The following is a 23,690-nucleotide window of genomic DNA, read 5'->3' as shown; positions in this document are numbered from 1 at the left end:
GGCACAGAGTGTGCTAGATAATGTGAAGATGTAACATTTGAGCTGTAACTCAGAAACTGAGTTGTTTACACAACAATTTGAATTCAACCAGTTTAAATTATGCCCCAAGATACTAAAACACAATTGAATTTGAGTTTTACTGTTTTGACAACATCAAACCAAAGAGATATTCCAATGTTTTGGGTATAAAATGTCAACATTTTGAACACTTAGCCAGAGAGACTAAGAGTACCTACTGCCACACAGACTCCCCCCGAACCTCCTTCTAAAAGATACCTTCTTCATATGAAGTATCTTTGCAGCCGAAGATTGAAGATGGTCCAGAGGAAATCTACAAACAGAGGAAGTTCGACACCTGAAGATGGCCACTGGTTTTGAAAATTGATTTGCTGTAAATTTTATAGGGGGTTTATCGGATCAGTATATTATTATAGATCGGAGATAGATAACACATTTTCAGAGAAAGGAGGCTTACAGTCTAGATAGTTGTTATTTAATGTTCTCTTTTTGAGTTAAAGAATAAATTGTTAATTTTGTTTCTTTAAATATTAGAATTTGGGCTAGTTCTCTGTCACTCATAATTTAACAGATTACGAGATTAGGTGAGCTTTTCTGTATTTTTGGTTTAAATTAGCAGAAGGGTTTACCCTGCGTTGTAACAATGGTTTCATCAAGGAGAGGTCATGACTGACAAATCTGTTAGAATTTTTTGTGGAGGTAATGGTCAAGTTAGACAAAGGAGAGACAGTGGACACCATCTAGTTGGGTTTTCAGAAGGCCTCTGTCAGGTGCCATAATAGAGGTGCTTAAATAAGAGACTATGGTTTTAGGGGTAAGGTACAGGATTGGCTGACTGACAGAAGGCAGAGAGTAGGGATAAAGGGGCCTTCTTCAGGACTGCAGCCAGTGAGATTCCGTTAAAGTCAATGTGAGGATAACAACTGTTCATGTTACATATTAATGATCTGGATGAAGGAATTGAGGGCATTATTGCTAGGTTTGCAGAAGACACAAAGATAGGTGGAGGGACAGGCAGTGTTGAGGAGGTGGGGAGGCTGAAGAAAATCTTGGACAGGCTGGGAGAGTGGCCAAAGAAGAGGCAGATGGGCAAGTTTGAGATTATGCACTTTAGCAGGAGGAATAGAGGAGTTCATTATTTTCTAAATGGGAAGGCTTTGGAATCCGAAGAACAAAGGGATTTAGGAGTCCTAGTTCAAAATTGTCTTAACATGCAGGTTCAGTTGGCAGGTAGGAAGGCAACTGCAGGTTAGCATTCATTTCAAGGGGGACTAGAATACAAGAGCAGAGATGTACACAACTCTAGTAAGACCACTTTTGAACATTGTGAGCAGTTTTGGGCTCTATATCTAAGGAAGTATGTGCTGGCATTGGAGTGTTCAGAGGAGGTTTATAAGAATGGTTTGGAAGCTGAAGAGGTTGTCATATGAAGAATGGTTGAGGATTCTGGGTCTGTACTTGATGGCATTTAGAAGGATGTGGGGAGATTTCATTGAAACTAACAGAATAGTGAGTGGTCAAATTGGATGTGGAGAAGATGTTTGCACTGGCAGGGGGAAAGACTTGGATCCTAGGGCAAAGACTCAGAGTGAAGGGAGGACCATTTAGAACTGAGATGAGGAGGAATTTCTTTAGCCAGACAGTGGTGACTGTGTGGAACTCATTGTTGCAGAAGGCTATGGAGGCCTAGACTTTGAGCGTTGTTAAGACAGAACTAGATATGTTCTTGATGAGTAAGGGGATCAAGGATTACGGGGTGGAAGAAGGAGAATGGAATTAAGGATCATATCAGCCATGATTGAATAATGGAATAAATTCGATGGGTTGAACGGCCTAATTCTGCTCCTATATCTTATGGTCTAATATTTTGACCAATTACATCCGTGATCCTTGCAGATAATTTTGTTCAACAGAGTGTTTGCTGACATTGACAATTCAACGATACTCACCTACGATATATTTCATTCTGTGAATATGCATCTAAAAACCAGATTCAATCCGAAATCCACATTTAATCAATGATCCGGCTTGGTAACGTCACATTCAGTCACTACTCCGCTTGGTGACCCTGTACTCAATAAGTGATCCACTTGGTTACATCATATTCAATCAGTAATCTGCTTGCTGACCCCATATTCAATCAGTGATCCACTTGGTAACACCATATTCAGTGGCTCACTTGGTGATACCATATTTAATCAGTGATCTGCCTCATGTCGTGACATTCAATCAGTGATCCACTTGGTGGCACCACACTTAATCAGTGATCCACTTGGTGACACCAATGATCTGGTTGGCCACCAAGTAACCATGAGATTAATAGTGCAAAGTTTGTCTGCAACCTGGGAAATGTTATCAATGAGAATTCTCAATTGTTCAATATCTTAATAAATAATCAAGAATTATAAGCACAAAGGCTACATTTGAAGATAATACAAAGCTAATGAATATCTAAAACCGGATAAGCTACAAGAGGACTTGTATAACAAAGTCAGCATTTAAAAAATCATGATAGGGCCTGCACAGTTAGTTATAACCATTAATAATGAAGACTGTCCGAAACCCACCTTATCTTGCACTAATCGAGCATCTTTGTTTGAGTATTTCAGCAGAGTCTGAACAATGTTAAGTGCACCACTGGGTCGACTAGCTGCGAAGTGTAGCGGTAACTGATCCTTGTGCTGAAAAACAAGGAATAATGCAGTGAGATAGGCACTGTCTATTCCTGAGGAAACCATGGATACAATGACATTTTTACCACTTTATTTTCATTTCTCATTGCCTGTGAAACAGAGCAGCACCTAAGGCCTGGTCCCCTTCAAAGCAATCTCTCTTCGTAAAAATACAGAAGAACTCATTTAAGTAGAAACAGAAGGGTTTTACAGCTCGCTCAAAAAGACTTCTTTTGGTTTATTAATGAGGAGTAAAGAGATACAGATAAAGGAAAGTGGGATAGCCACTAAAAGAATGAAATCTTGTAGAAACCTACCAAGCCCTAACAGGACTATACTGAGTAAATACAGTGAGGATGTTCCCGATGACTGAGAAGTCCAGAACCAGGGTCATGGTTTATGGATATGGGGTTGGCCATTTAGGACTGAGGTGAGGAGAAATTTCCTTGCCCAGAGAGGGATGAGCTTGTGGTTTCCTTTGGTAGGAGAGACTAGGACCTGAGGGCACAGTCTTAGAGTAAAGGGAAGACCTTTTAGAACTGAGACAAGGAGAAACTTCTTGAGTCAGACAGTGTTGAGTCCATAGAATGCATTGCCACAGAAGGCTGTGGAGGCCAGGTCATTAAATATATTTAAGACTGAGATAGATAGGTTCTGGAGTATCAAGGGAATCAAGGGTTATGAGAAAGCAGTAGAATGAGGTTGAGAAACATATCAGCCATGACTGAATGGCAGAGCAGACTCAATGGGCTGAATGGCCTAATTTCTGCTCTTATGTCTCCTGGTCTTCTGGAATGTTCTGCCACAGAAAGCGGTTGAGGTCACAACCTTGTATGCTTTCATGATGGAGTTAAATATTGTTATTTGGGATAAAGAGATCAAAAGATACAGGGAAAAAGGGAATTGGATGATCAGCCATGATCATGGTGAATGATGAAGTCCCAAAGATCTAAATGGCCAACTCGTGCTCCTATTTTCTACGCTTTAGTGGATAGGGATTGATGGTATGGGTACATGTAGCAATTAGATGGGAATAATGTTGGGAACTGATTTGGGTACGGGGAGAGAGCATATTGTGGTGTGAGGGGATAGTGTTGCGGAAAGATGACGATGGAAGACAGCGACGCTAGTGAAGAAATTAGGATAAGGTGGAACGGTGTTTCTGTGCAGAGCAGACCATTGTTTCAGTGCGGGGGCCTCACACGCTGGGAGAATAAGAGAAAAAATTAGTGAGAAACATAAACGAGAAATTAAGTCATTTACTGACAAGTACAAAGTGAAAAAAAAGTTTAAAAAGGGTGGTTGGACAGACTAGGGGCAAAAAGCAAAATGGAGGCTCAGTTTACATCACAAAGGAAGAGGATCAAGTTAATGTCACAATAGAGAAGGGAGACAGATAAATTATTAGGAATAAATGGAAAAGGGGGTTTTGCATTGCTGAAGGAAATGGCAAAAGCTCTCTGCACGTTTCAATCTTAATGAGACACAGTAATGGTGCCTCAGGATTGAAGGGTTGTAAATGTGCCAATCCTATTGAAGGAAGGGAAAAGGGCAATCAGTGTAATGTGGGCAAGCTGGGAGTGGCCATTAATCAGCACCAAAACCATTCTCACTTGAAGAAATATGAGTGAAGTAAAGGACAGCCGGTCTACTGGCTAAAGGCATTCCTGAAGAAGGGCTCATGCCCGAAACGTTGATTCTCCTTCTCCTTGGATGCTGCCTGACCTGCTGCGCTTTTCCAGCAACACATTTTCAGCTCTGATCTCCAGCATCTGCAGTCCTCACTTTCTCCTAAAGGCATTTTGTGTCTGACTATCTAATAGAGCTGATTGATGAGGCTACAATAAGGGCTATGAGAATGTTGACATTGCTGCCTTAAACATGGACTTCCAGAAGATTTTTGACAAAATATTGTGTGAAGGGGCCATTCAGAAAGACATAACCATATGAAATTTAGGGGACAGTGGTAGCTTGTGTGTGGAATTGGCTTAGGGATAGGAAACAGCAAGTAATGAGGATGGTTTTCTGATTGAAGAGAACTACACAGTAACTGGTACTAAAGACAGAAAAAATCTCATTTATATGGTGTCTCTCTCAACCACAGATCGTTCCAAGGCTCGTTAACTGACCAAGAAATGTAATAATGTGGGAATATAGAAAACACAGTAAACAATATGTGCAGAGCAAGCTTCCACAAACAGCACTGGGATAATGACTAGTTAATATGTTTATTGTCATTTTGGTTGAAAGACATATATTGGTCAGGACTTCAGGAATTAGTCTTCCTCAAAATAGTAAATTGGGGCCTTTTACATTCATTCAAAAGAGCACTCATTTCATCAAAAAAATCAGATTAGGTTTATTAAGATGATTACTATGGCTGCTACTACTGCATTTCTTGTTATCCATAAATGACTTGCACTTGGAGGTAGAGAGTACAACTTTGAAGCTTGCACGGCACGGTGGCACAGTGGTTAGCACTGCTGCCTCACAGCGCCTGTAGACCCGGGTTCAATTCCCGACTCAGGCGACTGACTGTGTGGAGTTTGCACGTTCTCCCCGTGTCTGCGTGGGTTTCCTCCGGGTGCTCCGGTTTCCTCCCACAGTCCAAAGATATGCGGGTCAGGTGAATTGGCCAAGCTAAATTGTCCGTAGTGTTAGGTAAGGGGTAAATGTAGGGGTATGGGTGGGTTGCGCTTCGGCGGGTCGGTGTGGACTTGTTGGGCCGGAGGGCCTGTTTCCACACTGTAAGTCTAATACACATGGTATACAACATGATTACTAAATAATGTACAAAACAGTGGCAGACTGTACGCATAGGCTTCTGAAATGGGCAGAGACCCGGAAAATCCAAGTGAAAGTTGAATGTGAATCAATATAATTCAGGTATGCTGGGAATGACCATTATCAAGCACCAACATCATTCTCATTTGAAGCGTGAATGGTGATCTTTGGAAGGAACAACATGGAGGGGCAACATAATCCAAATGCTTATTATTTAAAAAGGGTTTGGGGATACATGCATCTCTAAAAGTGGTGAAGAAAGATGATAACACAGAAACATAGAAAATAGATGCAGAAGTAGGCCATTCAGCCCTTCGAGCCTACACCACCATTTAATATAATCATGGCTGATCATGCCATTTCAGTATCCCATTCTCACTTTCTCTCCATACCCCTTGATCCATTTAGCCACAAGCTCCCACTTGAATATATCTAACAACCTGGCCCCAGCAGCTTCCTGTGGAAGTGAATTCGACAGGCTCATAACTCTGAGTGAAGAAATTTTTCCTTATCTCAGTCCTGAATGGTTTACCCCTTATTCTTAGACTGGGATCCATAGTTCTGGAGTTTCCCAACATTGGGAACATTCTCCCCGTATCTTGCCTGTCCAGTCCCATCAGATTTTATATGTTTCTGTGAGATTCCTCCCTCATTCTTCTAAATTCCAGTGATTGTGAGCCAAGTCGATCAGTCTTTCTTCATATGTCAGTCCTGCCATCCCAGGAATCAGTCTGGTGAACCTTTCCTGGTCTCCCACAATAGCAAGAATATCTTTCGTCAGACTAGGAGACCAAAACTGCATGCATTACTCAAGGTGTGGGCTCACCAAGGCCCTGTATAACTGCAGCAAGACATCCCTCCTCCTCTACTCAAATCCTCTCACTATGAAGACCAGTATGACATTAGCTTTCCATAAGGAAACTAAGAAAGGATACAGTGCATGGGGCTTTACAAACAAAGATATTAGAACACAAGTTCTGGTAAGGCTTTCATTGTTGTGTTTGGTTCTAGGTGCTGCATTTTCAGAATGATACTAGAACCATGGAAAAGGTGCAAAGGTGATTACTTTAACCATGTGAGCAATAAGCCCAGATGCCGAAGTAATCACTTGGCATAATGTATCAAATGCTCCAAAGAAGGCAATTGTTTTTAGACAGTGAAGGGCATTGTTGGTCAGTTGAATGTCTTTTCAATTCTGGAACCTATTTCTGGAACCAAGCCAAAAAAGTGGGAGTCTACCCTTGGCTGTTTGAGTCTTCATAAAGAAACATGCATCTTCAACCCTGTTCCCAGTGGATGTGAGTCCACAATACAAAATGGCTCCTAATTTGGGGCCGATTTCATGATGTCATTCAAAGGCAATAATGTGTTTTGTGTATTAAATAGAAATAGCTACAGTAAGCATCAGGATTAACTAGAGACAGATTTATTTTGTAGCAACTTGTGCTCTACTTAACCTCGGGAATGTTCATGCTGCTTGATGTTCTGCAGCAAGTATTAAAATGCCTTGCTCTCCTAAACACAAAAATGTATCCCATCAACCAAAAAAGAAAAAAATTTAGATAATAGGGATCCTCGCTGCATGCAAGACCTTATAAGGCAGTAATGCCTTGCCTACATCATAATGAGGGTTAAACACACCATGCTGCAAATCCCTACAAGGCAGTGAAAGCTCACAAAAACCAACACATCATAATAGATGCCTCATATTATAAGCTGTGAAAAATATCAAAACATCAAAAAAAAAGAAAACAAAAACTGCGAAACCAGAAGCAAAGGTGAGACACAATAATGCCGAGCTGTAAGCCACCGCCACAAGACAACTGTTTTTTACGAAGACGGCACTTACGCCGTCTACATGTTGCCAAAAGGGATAGATCAAAAACATATCGAAGGAGACGTCATATCAGAAGATTACCAAAAAGGAGAAGAAGAAGAAGACGTTGTTAAAATTGGAAATATGTCAGACTTCGGCTACCATCGAGAAACATTAATGATTTTGTGAAGAAAATGTCACTGTCTGTAATAAGATCATCTCTGAAAACAGTTCTCTTGCTGCATAATATTCCGCAGCCATTTGAATAAACTCCAAATAAACATTGTGTTCCTTGTTTTCAATTTTTAGTCTATTTTATTTACTAATTCATAAAGTAATTTACTAATCCATTGTCGTAAATGTTTTCCTTTCAATACTCCTGGCAAACTCTGGGTCAACCACATTCAGCTCCTGAAGGGACCAATCTCAAAAAAAATCAATATCAGTCATCGAGTAATAGGAAGGAGGAGACTAGAATTGCACACAATTTTCCAACAATGGCCTAACCAATGTCCTGTACAGCCGTAACATGACCTCCCAATTCCTGTACTCAATACTCTGGCCAATAAAGGAAAGCATACCAAATGCCTTCTTCACTATCCTATCTACCTGCGACTCCACTTTGGAGAAGAAGAGCCAAGAATTGTGTTTGCCACTTGATTGCTTTCCAATGCCATTCACTGGGAAAGTACACTGGGAATGTTAAATACTTTGTGGAAGTAATGCTTGGCCTTTGTTCAATCAGCCTGATGTGAGGTGATTCTGCTGGATCTGCAGTGAATGGGGACAGACATGTTTAACCACACCATCAACCTCTCCCTGCACCTTTTCCGATCAGCAATCCTTAAAATCAACCAGTATCCATCTTTTCTGCAATGAAGACCTGAGTGGCAGCTGCAACAATAGCCCACCTTCTGGCATTTAACAGAAGGACCTGTGCAAATAGTTTCAAACAAAAATATGCACAGACTCACTGGGAGAAAAAAAAATGTTTTTGACTAGCTGGCTGGAATAAAAGCAGTTACTGCTCTTCGCTAGCAGGTTAACATCTAAACAAATCTTCATTTTTTATTCAAAGGGATGGGGGTGTCTCACTCCCAGCACGTGTTACCTGTCCTTATTTGCCCTTTGACTCTTCTTCCCCAAAGTAGAGTTGCAGGTAGATAGGATAGTGAAGAAGGCTTTTGATATGCTTTCCTTTATTGGTCAGAGATCAGAGTATTGAGTACAGGGGTTGGGAGGTCATGTTGTGGCTGTCCAGGACATTGGCTAGCCCACTGTTAGAAAGTTTTGTGCAATTCTGGTCTCTTTCCTATTAGAAAGATGTTGTGAAACTTGAAAGGGTTCAGAAATGACTTACAAGGATGTTGACAGGGTTGGAGGATTTGAACTGAGTAGGCCATTTCAGGGGGCAGTTGAGTCAGCCACCACATATAGGTTGTCACGTAAAAACAGATAATATTCCCAAATGAAGATTAGTGAACCAAATTATTTTTACAAGCAATGATATTTGTCATAATTGCCATTACTGAGACTAATTACCTCAACCTGGAGCAGTTTTCAGGGTGGTACAGTGGCTCAGTGGTTAGCATTGCTACCTCATAGTACCAGGGACCTGGGTTCCATTCAACCCTTGGGAAATCACACAATCTCCTCCCAGGTTCCTCTGGGTGCTCCGGTTTCCTCCCACAATCCGAAAATGTGCAGGTTAGGTGAAGGTCATGCCTGACAAATGGATTTCCAGAAAGCCTTTGAAAAGATGCCTCACTCCATGGAGTTCAGGTCAAGGCCCTAGCAATGGATAGAGGATTGACTGACTGGCAGATGTAGGGTATGGGAATAAACATATCCTTTTCAGAATGGAGTTCCATTGGGGTCATTAACAATCTGGACAAAGGAACTGAGGGAACTGCTGCTACATTTGCAAACGACACAAGGGTAGGTGGAGGGACAGGTAGTGTTGAATAAGTTGGGAGGCTGCAGAAGGACAGGCTCGGGGAGTTGGCAAATGAATGGCAGATGGAATACAATATGGGAAACTGTGAGGTTTTGCACTTCAGTAGGAAGAATTGAGGTGTAGACTATTTTCAAAATGGAGAATGGCTTTGAAAATCTAAAGCACAAAGGAACTTAGGATTCTCTTAAAGTTAATATGCAAGTTCAGGTATAAGGAAAGTAAATGCGATGTTAAGATTCATTTTGAGAGGGCTAGAACAGAACAGCAGGGATATATTGCTAATGCCTTAAAAATCTCTGGTCAGACCGCACTTGGAATATTGTGAGCACTTTTGGGCCTTAGATTGGCAATGAGAGGGGGTTCAGAGGAGGTTCGCAAGAATGATCTGGGAAGGGGTGGCTTGTTATATGAGGTGCATTTGATGTTTTTAGCAATGGAGTTTAGAAGGATGGGGAAGGGCTCTAATTGAAACGTGCAGCATACTGAGGCCTGGGTAGAATGGAGAAGATTTTTCCACAAGCAGGAGAGTCTAGGATCTGAGGGTACAGCCTCAGAGTGAAGGGAAGACCTTCTGAAACTGAGATGAGAAATTTCTTCAGCTAGAGGGTGGCTAATGTGTGGGACTCATTGCCACAGAAGGCTTTGGAGGACAAGTCATTGAGTAAGTAAAACAGAGATTAGATTAGATTAGATTAGATTCCCTACAGTGTGGAAACAGGCCCTTCAGCCCAACAAGTCCACACTGACCCTCCGAAGAGTAACCCACCCAGTCCCATTTTCCTCTGAAAGATGCATCTATTACTAGATAGATAGATGTTTGATTAGTAAGGGGATCAAGGGTTACAGGGGTTGAGAAACATATTGGCAGAACAGACCTAATGTGCTGAATGGCTTAATTCTGCTATATCCTATACTGTATGGTCTTATTATCTTGGCAAAATCAGTCAAGGACTGTTATCATGATATTATAACAGATTCCTTAGGCACCACTTTCCAAACTCAAACTCACAGCCACTTGCAAGGATGGGGCATTGGATACATGGGAACACCAGCCCCTAGGTTCCCTCTAAACCTCTCAGCATCTAGATTTGAAAATATATCATCACTTCAGTATCACTGGGTAAATCCTGTAACTCCCTCCATAACAGCTTTGTGGGTCTACCCACAATAAATATACCACAGCAGTTCTAGATGGCAATTCAGCACCACATTTTCAAGGATAACTAGGGATGGCGTTAGCGAAGCCAGTGATACCCATATCCCATGAGTGTATATTAAAAAAATCATATTAAAACCAATCATGTCAACATAGTCTTCTGACCTCTCCCCTAAATACATCACAAAACCTCAATACAAAGAGGAAAATATTGTAAATAGCAAGTTGTAAAGGTCAATGGAATTTGAGGAAAAAACTCTGAAACTTTGAGATACAGTGGCCCAAAACTTCATCGAATCAAAGAATTTTACATACAGAAGGAGGGCATTTGACCCATCATGTCTGCGAAGGCTCCTGAGGGTCACCCAGCATGTCCCATTCTCAAGCCCCATCTCCATAATCCTCTAAATTCATCACTTCCAAATATGTATCTGGCTCTTTTGAAACCTTCTGTGAAATCTGCTTCCATCATTCTCTCAGAAGTACATTCCAAATGTACTCTGAGTAAAGAGTCCTCTTGCTCATAATCTTAAATTGTGACCCCTAGTTACTGACATATCAACTAGTGCAATTTACCCTATAAAAATTGTTCATAACTTTGAACAATTTTATAAGGTCACCTCTTAATCTTCTCTGCTCTAAGGAGAGTAAGCCCAACCCTCTAACCTTTCCTTATAACTAAAATCCCTCAGTCCTGGTTCATTTTAGTAAACCTCCTTTGCACTCTCTCCAGAGCTTTAACATCCTTCCTTAAATAAGGTGGCCAGAACTGAACACAATACTCTACATGTTGTCTGACCAATGATTTGTAGAGATATAGTTTCCCACTACTGATGCCAAGCTGACAGGTTTGTAGTTTCCTGGGTTATCCTTTGCCCCTGGGAAACAATTTGCTGGGAAAATAATGTTGAGTTTACATTTCATCTGTAGACCATCAATAAGACAGAGACTTTCATCAAGGGGCTGATGCTTAGACCAGAATGTTTGGATCTTGATGTGTGTAAGAATTAAAGTTGGCCAAAAAACACCTGCTGCCTGCCATTGTACAGTGTGACATCAATGTTTAAGGTGTTGGCCATTTTACTCAGGAAAGTAGTCCCCTACATCATTGAGATTGACGCTAATCAATCCAATTAATGTTTGCATTGCCAACTCTTTAGGGTGAGTTTGGGAGCTCAGTGCTTGGATTGCAAGCTAGCTCATGGACAGATGCAAAGAGGGGTTTGTCACCACCACGCTGTCAAAAGGGGAATGCTGCTGAAATGGGCACCCAGCCACTGGAACATTGGTGACACCAGGTGTACACTGAGTATGGGGACAGTGGACACATTCCAGGCACCCTGCTGGGATGGCAGGTTTGATGTATGAAGCGAGACTCAAACACTTAGGACTATATTGACTGGAGTTCACAAGAATGAGGCGGAATCTCATGGAAACCTACATAATCCGAATGGACTAGACACAAGAAATGCAGGAAGGATATCCCTGATTGCCAGTGAGTCCAGAACCAGTGGGCACAGCCTATTGGGTTGGCCATGTAAGATTGAGAAGATGAGAAATTTCTTCACCCAGAGATTGGTAGCCTGTAGAATTCTCTGACATTAGGAACAACCCTGCTCCATTGTTTACTAAAATTGTGCATTGAGGTCAGACATTTTGCTTGTAATGAGGGATTGTTGCTTATTAATGCTCTTATTAACCGCACGTTTGGCTGATTAATACACGACTTTCTATCGTACTTGGGGTGAGAGGAGGGGGTGTGCGCGTGTGTGGTTTGTCATCGACCCACTTAGCCCAGTTACAGTCCTGATATATCTGACTCTATTCCAGGGAGTGAACAGCAGTGCAGAGCATCTGCTAGGACCATCACATTTATCAGAGGGGCTGCAGCTAATCTGTTGGGAAGCTGCCAACACACAGTCAGGGATTTGGTCAGTCCATCCTATGGACTGTCTGTTGATCAGAGGTTTGGAGCACATATAGCCTGGGAGTCCATGCATTGAGTGGCAATGGGTGATCATTGCCAAAATAATGTGGTGCATTCAAAGCTGGGAATGGGGGAAGCAGAGACAAGTTGAGCTGGGGGCAAGGATAATGACCGCAGATATGTGGAACAGTGTAACAGGAGGTGGACGAGAGATTTAAACAAAACAAAATAAAAGAGAAATTGCATGAGAAACTCAACAGGTCTAGCAGTATCTGTGGAGGGAGAAACCAGGTACTGAACACCACCATGGCCTTCACAGTGTCGATGGACATTCACACATCAGCAAGGTAGAAAATTGGAGGCAAAGTGTAATGTGGTGAGCCTTCACATTGGGGAGCATGGGTTCAAATGGGCTGTCCCAATTGTGCAACGTTAAAGGGCATGTGGAGATTCTTATGGAGTGGTGGCTAATCTGGTGACCATGCAGAATCTGGTTCTGATGAGCTCTATTCCCTGTCATCATTTCATGCTCACTGGACGCTAAAGACAAGTGGAAGATGGATGAGTGAACACCCAGAGTGCAAGTCATTGGTTGTTAATAGGTGAAAAAGTATGCTTGGTCTCTAGAACATTAAAGGGGCAAATACATGAAACAGACATTTTTTATTTCACACAGAAAATTACAAATCAAAGAAACAAAAATTTTGAAAAGGATTTTGGGGCAGAGTAGCAGGGTGTGAAGTCTTCTGTGACGAGTGCAAAATGTGGCTTATTGATGGGCCTTAACTGCATTTGGCTTTGACTACAGCACCCTGTGTGTCTATATTAAGGTCATCTGAAGGACTGAGTAGATACTTCTCCAAGATATATCCCTTGTCCTCCAGAGCTGGGCAAAGACATTTAGCAAGGAGACAGTGAGGTCTGCAGATGCTGGAGATCAGAGTCGAGAGTGTGTTGCTGGAAAAGCACAGCAGGTCAGGCAGCATCTGAGGAGCAGGAAAATCGACGTTTAGGGCCGGAGCCCTTCATCACGAATGAGCTCATTCATGATGAAGGCTCTGGCCTGAAACGTTGATTTTCCTGCTCCTCGGATGCTGCCTGACCTGCTGTGCTTTTCCAGCAATACACTCTCAACAAAGACATTTAACGGTGTCGGTGAGGAGACTATGATTCTTCCCCTCACTGCCATGAATGGAGAATCTGCCCTTACTTCCAGGGTCATCAGCAGGTAACTGTGACACAGATACAGCTTCTGATTTAAAACAAAAACAGTCCTGTGCACGAAAGATGTGTTTTGCCTTTCAGAGACATTTTTTATTTCACACAGAAAATTACAAATCAAAGAAACAAAAATTTTGAAAAGGATTTTGGGGCAGAGTAGCAGGGTGTAAAGTCTTCTGTGACGAGGGCAAAAATCTCAGTGCCCTTCTGTCAGCAGAGGAAAGGTACTGTTTCTCTGTTGTTGACATGATCTCCTTTGTCTTGCTGCTTTCTCCTGCCCAAGGCACTGCCTCGGCTGCAAAGGATGACAAAATCGACAACATTACTGCACCTAAGACCCGAGACCCGTCAATCATTGATGCCTTCCTTGCTCTCCGCTAGACTCAATAATCTCTGGAGGCCTGGGACTCTTGACTCAGTTAGGACCCCAATTAGTTATATTGTTGATTATTGATTTTGGCTGAAAATGTGTTGCTGGAAAAGCGCAGCAAGTCAGGCAGCATCCAAGGAGCAGGAGAATCGACATTTCAGGCATGAGCCCTTCTTCACGTTGATTCTCCTGCTCCTTGGTTGCTGCCTGACCTGCTGCACTTTTCCAGCAACACATTTTCAGCTCTGATCTCCAGCATCTGCAGTCCTCACTTTCTCCTGAAGATTATTGATTTTGGAGCAGCATACCAAATCATATATCTAAATTTGCTGATGACACGAAGTTAGGTGGCACTACAGACAATGTAGATGATAGCATGAAATAATAAAGAGATATTGATAGACTTAAGTAAATGGGCAAAACGGTGGCAGATGGAGTTCAATGTCAGAAAGTGTGAGGTTATACATTTTGGACCGAGAAAGGAGAGATCAGGGTACTATCTCAATGGTATGAAAATTGTGGACATCTAAAGAGACTTGGGGGTCAGGTGCATAGATCTTTAAAATGTTTTGAATAGGTGCAAGCAATAATCGAAAACCTAATGGAAAGCTGGCCTTTATATCTGGAAGACTGGAGTATATAAGGAAGCAGAAATTATGCTGCCGTTATACAAAACCCGAGTTAGACTGCACTTGGGAGTACTGTGAGCAGATCAGGGCACCACACCTCAGGAAGGATGTTTTAGCCCTGAGGGGAGTTCAACACAGATTTAAAAGGATAATAGCTGGACTTCAGGAGTTAAGTCATCAGAAGAAATAATAAAAATTCAGCTTGCTTGCTCTAGGACTTGGAAGGTTAATGGATGATCTGGTTGAAGTCTGCAAGATGTTAACAGGAAAAGGCAGAATGTATAAACTGTTTTCACTGGGTGGGGATTTTAAAACCAGGTAAAAGGGCTTTTGCCCGAAACGTCGATTTTGCTGCACTTTGGATGCTGACTGAACTGCTGTGCTCTTCCAGCACCACTGATCCAGAATTTTAAAACCAGGTCTAGTCTAGGGCCAGAAAGATGTTCGGAAGCACTTCTAAACACAAAGAATGCTAGATTTTGGAACTTTCTTCCACAAACAGATGGGCGCGGGATCAATTCTTAAGTTTAAATCTGACATAGATTAATTAAAGTGGCACAGGAGGGCTCTGTTGCCTATTCTCGTTCCTTTGAAAAGTGTGTTGCTGAAAAAGCACAGTAGCATCTAAGGAGCAGGATGGTTGACATTTTGGGCATAAGCCCTTTATCATGGTAAAGGGCTGATGCCCGAAACTTTGACTCTCCTGGTCCTGACCGGCAGTGTTTTTCCAGTGCCACACTTTTTGACTCTGACTCGCCAGTATCTGCAGTGCTCATTTTCCCCTACTCTTGTTTCTTGTTTGTATATAAAAGGACTCCAGCTGGCTTTAGAATTTATCTATGCCAGAGGTGTTAGCAAGGTGTGAACAAGAATCTTAAAAAAACTTTAAATGACGTGCAAATGTCATATCATTGGTGGCAACACTGCAGCTATTCAGTGCCGTCAGAGACATCTTATTCCTGGCAAATGACAGAGACCAGCATCTGTGAGTAAACAACTTGCAGATGTGGTGAGAAGCAACTGGGTACGATGTTGAAAGATATGCAATGAGCTTATCTGGTCCTTCAATGGCAAAGTACATCCCCACTGTCACCAGACTCTTCATCCACTGCAACTCTCAAACATATTTTTCAAACTTAGTCAGTCCTATTCCTCAAAGTATCTCCTCAAAGTCTGAACTGTCACCATTGACAATAAGCCCCAGCTCTCTCAATCACCCTTTGCAGCTGCTGAACACAACCCCCTCCCCCCACCCCACACCTCCTCATTCATAACCCCCTGCTTTCGCTCCTTTGTAGGAGGGTACTGTTGTGTGCACACCATGCCTTTAAGAAAGTTCATGTCTACACCTGTGTGTATACAATATTGAGACTTTTCTTGGCACTTTCTCCCTATGCGTTTTTGCAAGATGCACACAGAAATTAATTAATTTCTTCATAACTAATGAGTTTTGTTTTAAGTAACCTCATACTTGCTGACAACCCCCTCATATTTGCTGACGCAGGCGTTAACACAAAAATCCCACTGTTTTGCCTAACATCGGTTCTTCAAAAAGCAGCACAAGAACAGATTTATCTGGTCACTGTCAGTGGAGAGAGAAAGAGTTAACTCTAATCCTACCACAGTCATACCAGACTCAAAACATTAAATCTGTTTCTCTCTCCACAGATGCTACCAGACCTGCTAAGTTTCTCCAGCACTTTGTTTTTATTTCAGATTTCCAGTATCTCCAGTATTTGGCTTTTACATGTGTGCATGCGAGTTTACTGGGTTACTGAGCATGGAGGTTATTGGGCTAGTATAGGTTAGGTAGGCTTCGGTCGGCGCAACATCGAGGGCCAAAGGGCCTGTACTGCGATGTATTTTTCTATGTTTTATGTTCTATGTACTGTGTGCAAATTGAGTAACATGTTTCTTACATTATAGCAATGACTATGCTTCTAAATACCTCATTGACAGGAAAGTGTATTGGGACACCCTGAGGCAGTGAATGATGTTATCAATGCTCAAATGGAACACAGAATGTAGAACAGTATAGTACAGTACAGGCCCTTTGGCCCTTGATGTTGTGCCGGCCTTTTATCCTACTCTAAGATCAGACCAACCTACAGACCCTTCATTGTACTATCTTCCATGTGCCTATCTAAGAGTTGCTTAAATGGCTCTAGTGTTTTTGACACTATTACCACAGCTGGCAGTGCATTCCATGCACCCACCATTCTCTGAGTAATGAACCTACCTCTGACATCCCCCTGAAACTTCCTCCAATTACCTTAAAATTATGCCCCCTCATGATAGACAATTATACCATGGGAAAAAGTCTCAAGCCATGCCTCTCGTCATCTTATACACCTCTACCAAGTCACCTCTCATCCTTTTTCACTCCAATGATAAAAGGCCTAGCTTCCTCAACCTTTCTTCATAAAACATGCCCTCCAGTCCAGGCAGCATTTTGGTAAATCTCCTCTGCACATCTGTAAAGCTTCCACATCCCTCCTATAATGAGGCGAGCAGAACCAAACACAATTGTTCCAAGTGTGGTGTAACCAGCACTCTATAAAGCTGCAGCATAACTTTTAGATTAGATTAGATTACTTACAGTGTGGAAACAGGCCCTTCAGCCCAACAAGTCCACACCGACCCGCCGAAGCGCAACCCCTCCCATTCCCCTACATTTACCCCTTTACCTAACACTACGGGCAATTTAGCATGGCCAATTCACCTGACCTGCAGGTCTTTGGACTGTCGGAGGAAACGAGAGCACCGGAGGAAACCCATGCAGACACGGGGAGAATGTGCAAACTCCACACAGTCAGTCGCCTGGGGTGGGAATTGAAGCCGGGTCTCTGCTAACCACTGTGCCACCATGAATTGGCCATGCTAAATTACCCATTGTGTTAGGTAAAGGGGTAAACGTAAGGGGATGGGTGGGTGGCGGGTTGATGCGGACTTATTGGGCTGAAGGGCCTGTTTCCATACTGTAAGTAATCTAATCTAAAAATAACTTTGTGGCTCTTAAACTCAATTCCCCCTGCAAACGAAAGCCAAATCACCATATGACTTTTTAACAACCCTACCAACATGGTGGCAACTTTTGAGAAATCTATGGACATGGACCTCATGTTTCTCCACACTGCCAAGAATCCTGCCTTTAAGCCTGTATTCTGGATTCAAATTTGACATTCCAAAGTGAATGACTTCACACTTTTCCAAGTTGATCTCCATCTGCCAAACAACAGTCCAGTTCTCCACCCTGTCAATGTCTCGTTGCAACCTTCAACAACTCTCCACACTACCCATAACTCTATCACCCTTAATGTCATACAGAAAACTCACTAACACACCCTTCCACTTTCTCATCCAAGTCATTTATAAATATCGCCAAGAGCAGAGGTCCCAGAATCAATCCCTGTGGAACACCACTATTCACCGAACGCCAGGCTGAATACTTTTCATCTACTATCACCCTCTGTCTTCTATGGGCCTGCCAATTCTGTATCCAGATAGCCAGATTTCCTTGTATCCCATGTCCCCTTACTTTCTGAATGAGCCTATCATGGGAAACCTTATCAAACGCCTTGCCAGAATCCATGTACATCACACTCACTGCTCTACCTTCATCAATGTGTTTTGTCACATCCTCAAAGAACTCAAAAAGGTTTGTGAGGCATAACCTGCCCCTCACAAAGCCATGCTGACTATCTCTAATCAAACTATGTTTTTCCAAGTAATCATAAATCCTGTCTCTCAGAATCCTCTCCAATACTTTGCCCACCATTGACGTAAGACTGATTGGTCTGTAATTCCCAGGGTTATCCCTGTTCCCTTTCTTGAACAGGGGAATAACATTTGCCACCCTCTAATCATCTGACACTACTCCAGTGGACAGTGACGATGTAATGATCATCGCCAAAGGTGCAGCAATCTTTTCCATTGCTTCCTGTATACCCCATCTGGCCCATGGGATTTATCTATCCACACATTTTTCAAAAATTTTATGCACATCCTCCTTCCTAACATCAACCTGTTTGAGCATATCAGTCTGTTTCATGCTGTCGTCAGAAACATCATGGTTCCTCTCAGGAGTGAATACTGAATGAAAGTATTCATTAACGACCTCCCCTACAGCCTCCGATTCCAGGCACAAGTTCCGTCCACTCCTGATTGGCCCTACCCTCACTCTGGCCAACCTCTTGTTCCTCACATAAGTGTAGAACATCTTAGGGTTTCCCTTAATCCTCCCTGCTAAAGCTTTTTCATGTCCCCCCTCTACTCTCCTAAGTCCATTCTTCGGTTCTTTCCTGGCTACCTTGTAACCCTCCAAAGTTCCGCCTGATCCTTGTCTCCTCATCCTTAAGTAAGTTTCCTTCTTCCTCTTGACCAGGAGAGTAGAATGGAGTAACTATATTTGTCGTTTCTACCATATACAGCTGGTACAATAAAAACGAGACAGCGTTCCTCCACGACCAAGGTGCTATATATGGCCACAGACTAGACAAGAGTACAGTCACACGCAGGGCAGTATAAAGTACATAGAAAAGTGCAGAACATACAAGACGGCACAGTAAATCCTGACAGGACAAGATAATAGACATAGTGGTGGACAAATTATAGCGTAACAATGAATGTTCATTAATAAAACATTGTTTTAGCAGCAATTCAAAAAAGGTTGTCCAAGAATTGCAAATGGAATAGAGTGTAATCAGTCAGTGTTAAGGAGTCTGATGGCTTGGGGGAAGAAACTATTGCACAGTCTGGCAGTGAGAGATGGTATGCTCTGGTATACTCTGCCAGATGACAGGAGAGAGAAGAACTTGAATGAAGGGTGTGTGGGATGGTTCACAATGCTCTTAGCCTTGTAAATGCAGCATGTGGTGTAAATATCTGTAATGGAGGGGAGAGAGAGACCCTAGTGATTTTCTCAGCTGTCCTCACTATCCGTTGTAGGGTCTTACGATCCAAGTTGTTGCAATTCCCGAACCAGGCAGTGATGCAGTTCAGGGCACTCTCAATTAAGTCTCAGTAGAATGTAGTGAGGATGGGGGAGAGGAGATGGACTTTCCTTAGCAGAAAGTAGAAATGCTGCTGGGCTTTCTTGGCTATGGCGCTGGTGTTGAGGGAGCAGGTGAGATTTTCCACCAGGTGAACATCAAGAAACTTTGTGCTCTTCATGATCTCCACAGAAGAACCAATGCCCAATGTCGCTCTGTGCCCTCCTGAAGTCAACAACCATCTCTTTTGTCTTGTCCACGTTCAGAGACAAGTTGAAGGCTCTGCACCAGTCCGTTAGCTGCTGCACCTCTGTATGCTGACTCATCATTCCTGCTAATGACGCCCATTTCCACACTGTAGGAACCTAATCTAATCTAATCTTACCATGGTGACATCAGCAGACTTAATAATATGATCTGAGTTATGCATCGCTGCAGTCGTGTTTTGGAGGGTGAACAGCAGTGCACTGAGCACACAGCTCTTGGGGGCCCCCATGCTCAGTGTGATGCTGTTGGAGATGCTGTTCCCAATCCGGACTGTCTGTGGTCTCCCAGTCAAGAAGTCCAGGATTCAGTTACAGAGGGAGATATTCAAACCCAGCAAACTCAGTTTTCCAATCAGGTGCTGAGGAATGATAGCGTTAAATGCAGAACCAAAGTCTATGAACAGTAATCTAACATAGGTGCCCTTCTTGTCCAAGTGGGTGAGGGCCAGATGGAGGGTGGTGGTAATGGCATCATCTGTTGAGCAGTTCGGACAATACATGATCTACAGGTATCTAGTGAGGGAGGGAAGCAAGGTCTCAATATGCCTCATCATCAGCCTGTCAAAACACTTCATGATGGTGGGGGTTAACAAAATAGGGCGGTAATCATTGAGGCAGGACACTGAAGATTTCTTCGGCACGAGGACAATGATAGCAACCTTGACTAGATATTCCACATCCCTTGTCCCCCAAGGTTCTTTCAACCTACCATCCCTTCCTTGCCTCAGTGGAACAAACCTGCCTAGCAGTATCAACAAGTGCTTCCTTCTACAACCGCCACATTTCTGTTTTGCATTTCCTTGAGAACATCTGTTCCCAATTTATGCACTTCAGTTCCTGTCTAATAGCATTGTAATCCCCCCTTCCCCAATAAATACTTTCCAATATCATTTGTTTCTATCCCTCTCCATAAGTATAATGATGGTCATGGAGCTGTGATCACTATCACCAAAATGCTCTCCCACCGAGAGATTCGACATGTGACCTGGTTTGTTGCCAAGCACCAAATCGAATATGGCCTCCCATCTAGTCGGCCTATCTAGATATTGAGTCAGGAATCCTTCCTGGACACACCTGACAAAAACTGCTCTATCCAAGCTATTTGAACTAAGGAGATTCCAATCAATATGAGGGAAGATAAAGTCACACATGACAACAACCCTGTTATTTGTACACATTTCAAAAATCTGGCGCCCAACCTGCTCCACCGTGTCTCTGTTGCTGTTAGGGGGTCTGTAGAAAACTCCTAATAAAGTGACTGCTCCTTTCCGGTTTCTGACTTCCGCCCATACTGATTCTAAAGATAAAATCTCCTCGATGTCCTCCCTTTCTGCAGCTGTGATACTATCCCTGGTCAGCTATGCCACTCCTCCACCTCTTTTACCTTCTCCCCTACTCCTTTTGAAACATCTAAACCATGGAACATCCAACAATTCTCCTGTGGTATCCAAGTAACTGTAATGGCTACAACATCATAGTTCCAAGTACTGATCCATGCTCTGAGTTCGTCACCCTTATTCCTGATAACTTCTTGCATTAAAATAGACAAGTCACAATGACTGCACCTATGCCCTATCAAATGCCTATTCCTCCTCACAGATTCTCTCTGGCTGTTCACTACCTACTCCATCATCTGATCCGTTGCTCTGGTTTCCACCTCCCTGCCAATCTAATTTAAACCCTCCTGAAGAGCTCGAGCAATTCTCCCTCCCAGGATATTGATGTCCTCTAGTTTAGGTGCAACCCGTCCTTCTTGTACAGTCTCAAGTTCCCCAGAAAGTATCCCAATGATCCACATATTTGAAGCCCTCCCTCCTACATCAGTCTTGCAGCCACATGTTCGTCTGCACTTGCTCTCTATTCCTAGCCTCATTAGCACATTACACCGGAAGGAATCCTGAGACTACTGTTCTGCTCATCCCGCCTTCTAGCTTCCAATCCAACTCCCTACATTCTCTTTTCAGGTCCTCTTCCCTTTTCTCTACACATGTCATTGGTACCGATGTATACCATGACTTCCGGCTGCTCTCCCCCCTCCTCTTAAGAATCCTGAAGACGCGATCCACCTTCCTTTTTGTTTGTATTGGAGCTAAAGGCTGAGGAAAGAAATCTAAGTCATAGGTCACACCCTGAGATGCCTTACTCTAGCATAGTTAAAATGCGGAAAGTTTAACCATATGCAAAAACTACCTCAGAGGGAAAGTGTGCTTTGTGAAAAATTGAGGATTAAAGAAGCTGCAAAGTAACAATTCAAATACTGTAAAGCAGATACAAGGCTGAAGTTAGGGTCTATAGGTCTTAGAAAAGGTTGGAGAAATATAGGCTCTCCTCATGGATAAGCGTTTTTTTCAGAGGTGTACATGACGATATGTAGCTGAATGTCAAATCAATGTTAACCAAACTGAAAGAAACAAACCAAAGAACTGCAAGTGCTGGAAATCTGAAACAAAAACAAATTGCTGGAGAAGCTCAGCAGGTCTGGCAGCATCTTATGAGAGAGAAACAGAGTTAATGTTTCGGGTTCTGAAGAAGGGTTACTGGACCCGAAAAGTCTACTTTGTTCCGTAGATGCTGTCAGACCTTCTGAATTTCTCCAGCAACTTTTGTTTTTGAAAACACTATTGCCTTCCTCCACATCTCAGGCTCAGGCATCATGTAGGAATGCCTCCAACTAAATAAGGGAAAATCAATGAGCTGCAAAGAAACTACTCAAATATGCTACAAGCTCGGGGTGAATACCGACAAAGCCCTGATTATATGGAAGAATCCATTGATGGTAAATGTATATTGGGATTGTGTAAACATCCTTTTGTGAGTTTATCCCCATTATCCACACCTAGAGGTACATGACCTTAAAACTAAACGGCAATATGTTCACACAACGATACCTTATAAGGCAGTGACATTCACTTTGCAACACAACCAACAATGGACACTTCATGTCTAAAGTCAAATGTGGACCTTATAAGGCAGTGGACAAATTTCAAAATAGCAATGACATCATAATTGGTCACCCAAGTAAAATGACTATAAAACTAGAGACGTGGACAATTCAAGGAAAGTCAGTGGTTGAACTCTGAACCATGAAGGGGTGTGGGCGCAAGCGCAGGCGCAGGCGCAGAAATGTGTGCAAGCGGAAGAAGCGAGCATGCAAACAACGATCCAGTACTATTGTCAGAGCTCATCTTGTTCATCGCAGAAGAGCTGCAAGACGTTGTTAAGAAGCTACAATAGACCACAAAGAAATAGAACCATGTTTTGAGCTAGCAAGTGCTAATGGAAATGTGCACAAGGCCGACTTGTACTTGAAGGGAATTTTATTTCTTCGCTACTTCACACCCGTGTTTCACTGATTCAAATTGAATAAAACGCCTACAAGTACTTGAAAGATTTGAAAGAACTAAAATATTGGTGTGTGGCTCAATTTTGTTCATAGGATTAAGCCTAATTGCTCCACATTGGTGGTAATAAGCCAGGCTGCTTTGCCCTACAGGGTGAGGACTTTCCTCACTATCCTTCAATGTAGCACCAATATCAACATTCATGGCCAAACTCTAAACCTGGATAGTATTGCGCAGAAATGTCCAACCATCTTTGGTTGCTTCAACATTGACCTTATCTCCCTAAATAGTATGGCGGGGTTTACAACCCAACCCACTGTCTTCACCTTTCAATCCTGTAGCACACGTAGCTTTGGGAGTCCATGCATTAAATGGTGATGGATGATTATTGCCAAAAAATGGGATGAGGGTTTCAAAGCTGGGAGCGGGACATGATTCCCCTGTCTATATACCACAGTGGATATGTAGGAGAGGGATTTAAAAGAAGCAAAACACATTGCTGGAGAAACTCAGACAGGTCTTAGCAGTATCTGTGGAGGGAG

General features: G+C 42.7%; 1 protein-coding gene across 1 annotated transcript in view; it reads right to left on the bottom strand.

The window, feature by feature from the left end:
- The window catches only part of trpn1 (transient receptor potential cation channel, subfamily N, member 1), a 208,681-nt gene that overhangs the window by 107,931 nt on the left and 77,060 nt on the right, over positions 1 to 23,690 (bottom strand). The window contains exon 4 of the mRNA XM_060824059.1: positions 2,586 to 2,699. Within this exon, the coding sequence (XP_060680042.1) occupies positions 2,586 to 2,699 (114 nt within the window). The remainder of the gene's footprint in view (positions 1 to 2,585; positions 2,700 to 23,690) is intronic.

The sequence above is a fragment of the Hemiscyllium ocellatum genome, chromosome 4, assembly GCF_020745735.1.
Source record: "Hemiscyllium ocellatum isolate sHemOce1 chromosome 4, sHemOce1.pat.X.cur, whole genome shotgun sequence".
NCBI classification, from domain to species: Eukaryota; Metazoa; Chordata; class Chondrichthyes; order Orectolobiformes; family Hemiscylliidae; genus Hemiscyllium; species Hemiscyllium ocellatum.
This window is presented reverse-complemented; position numbering and strand designations above follow the sequence as displayed.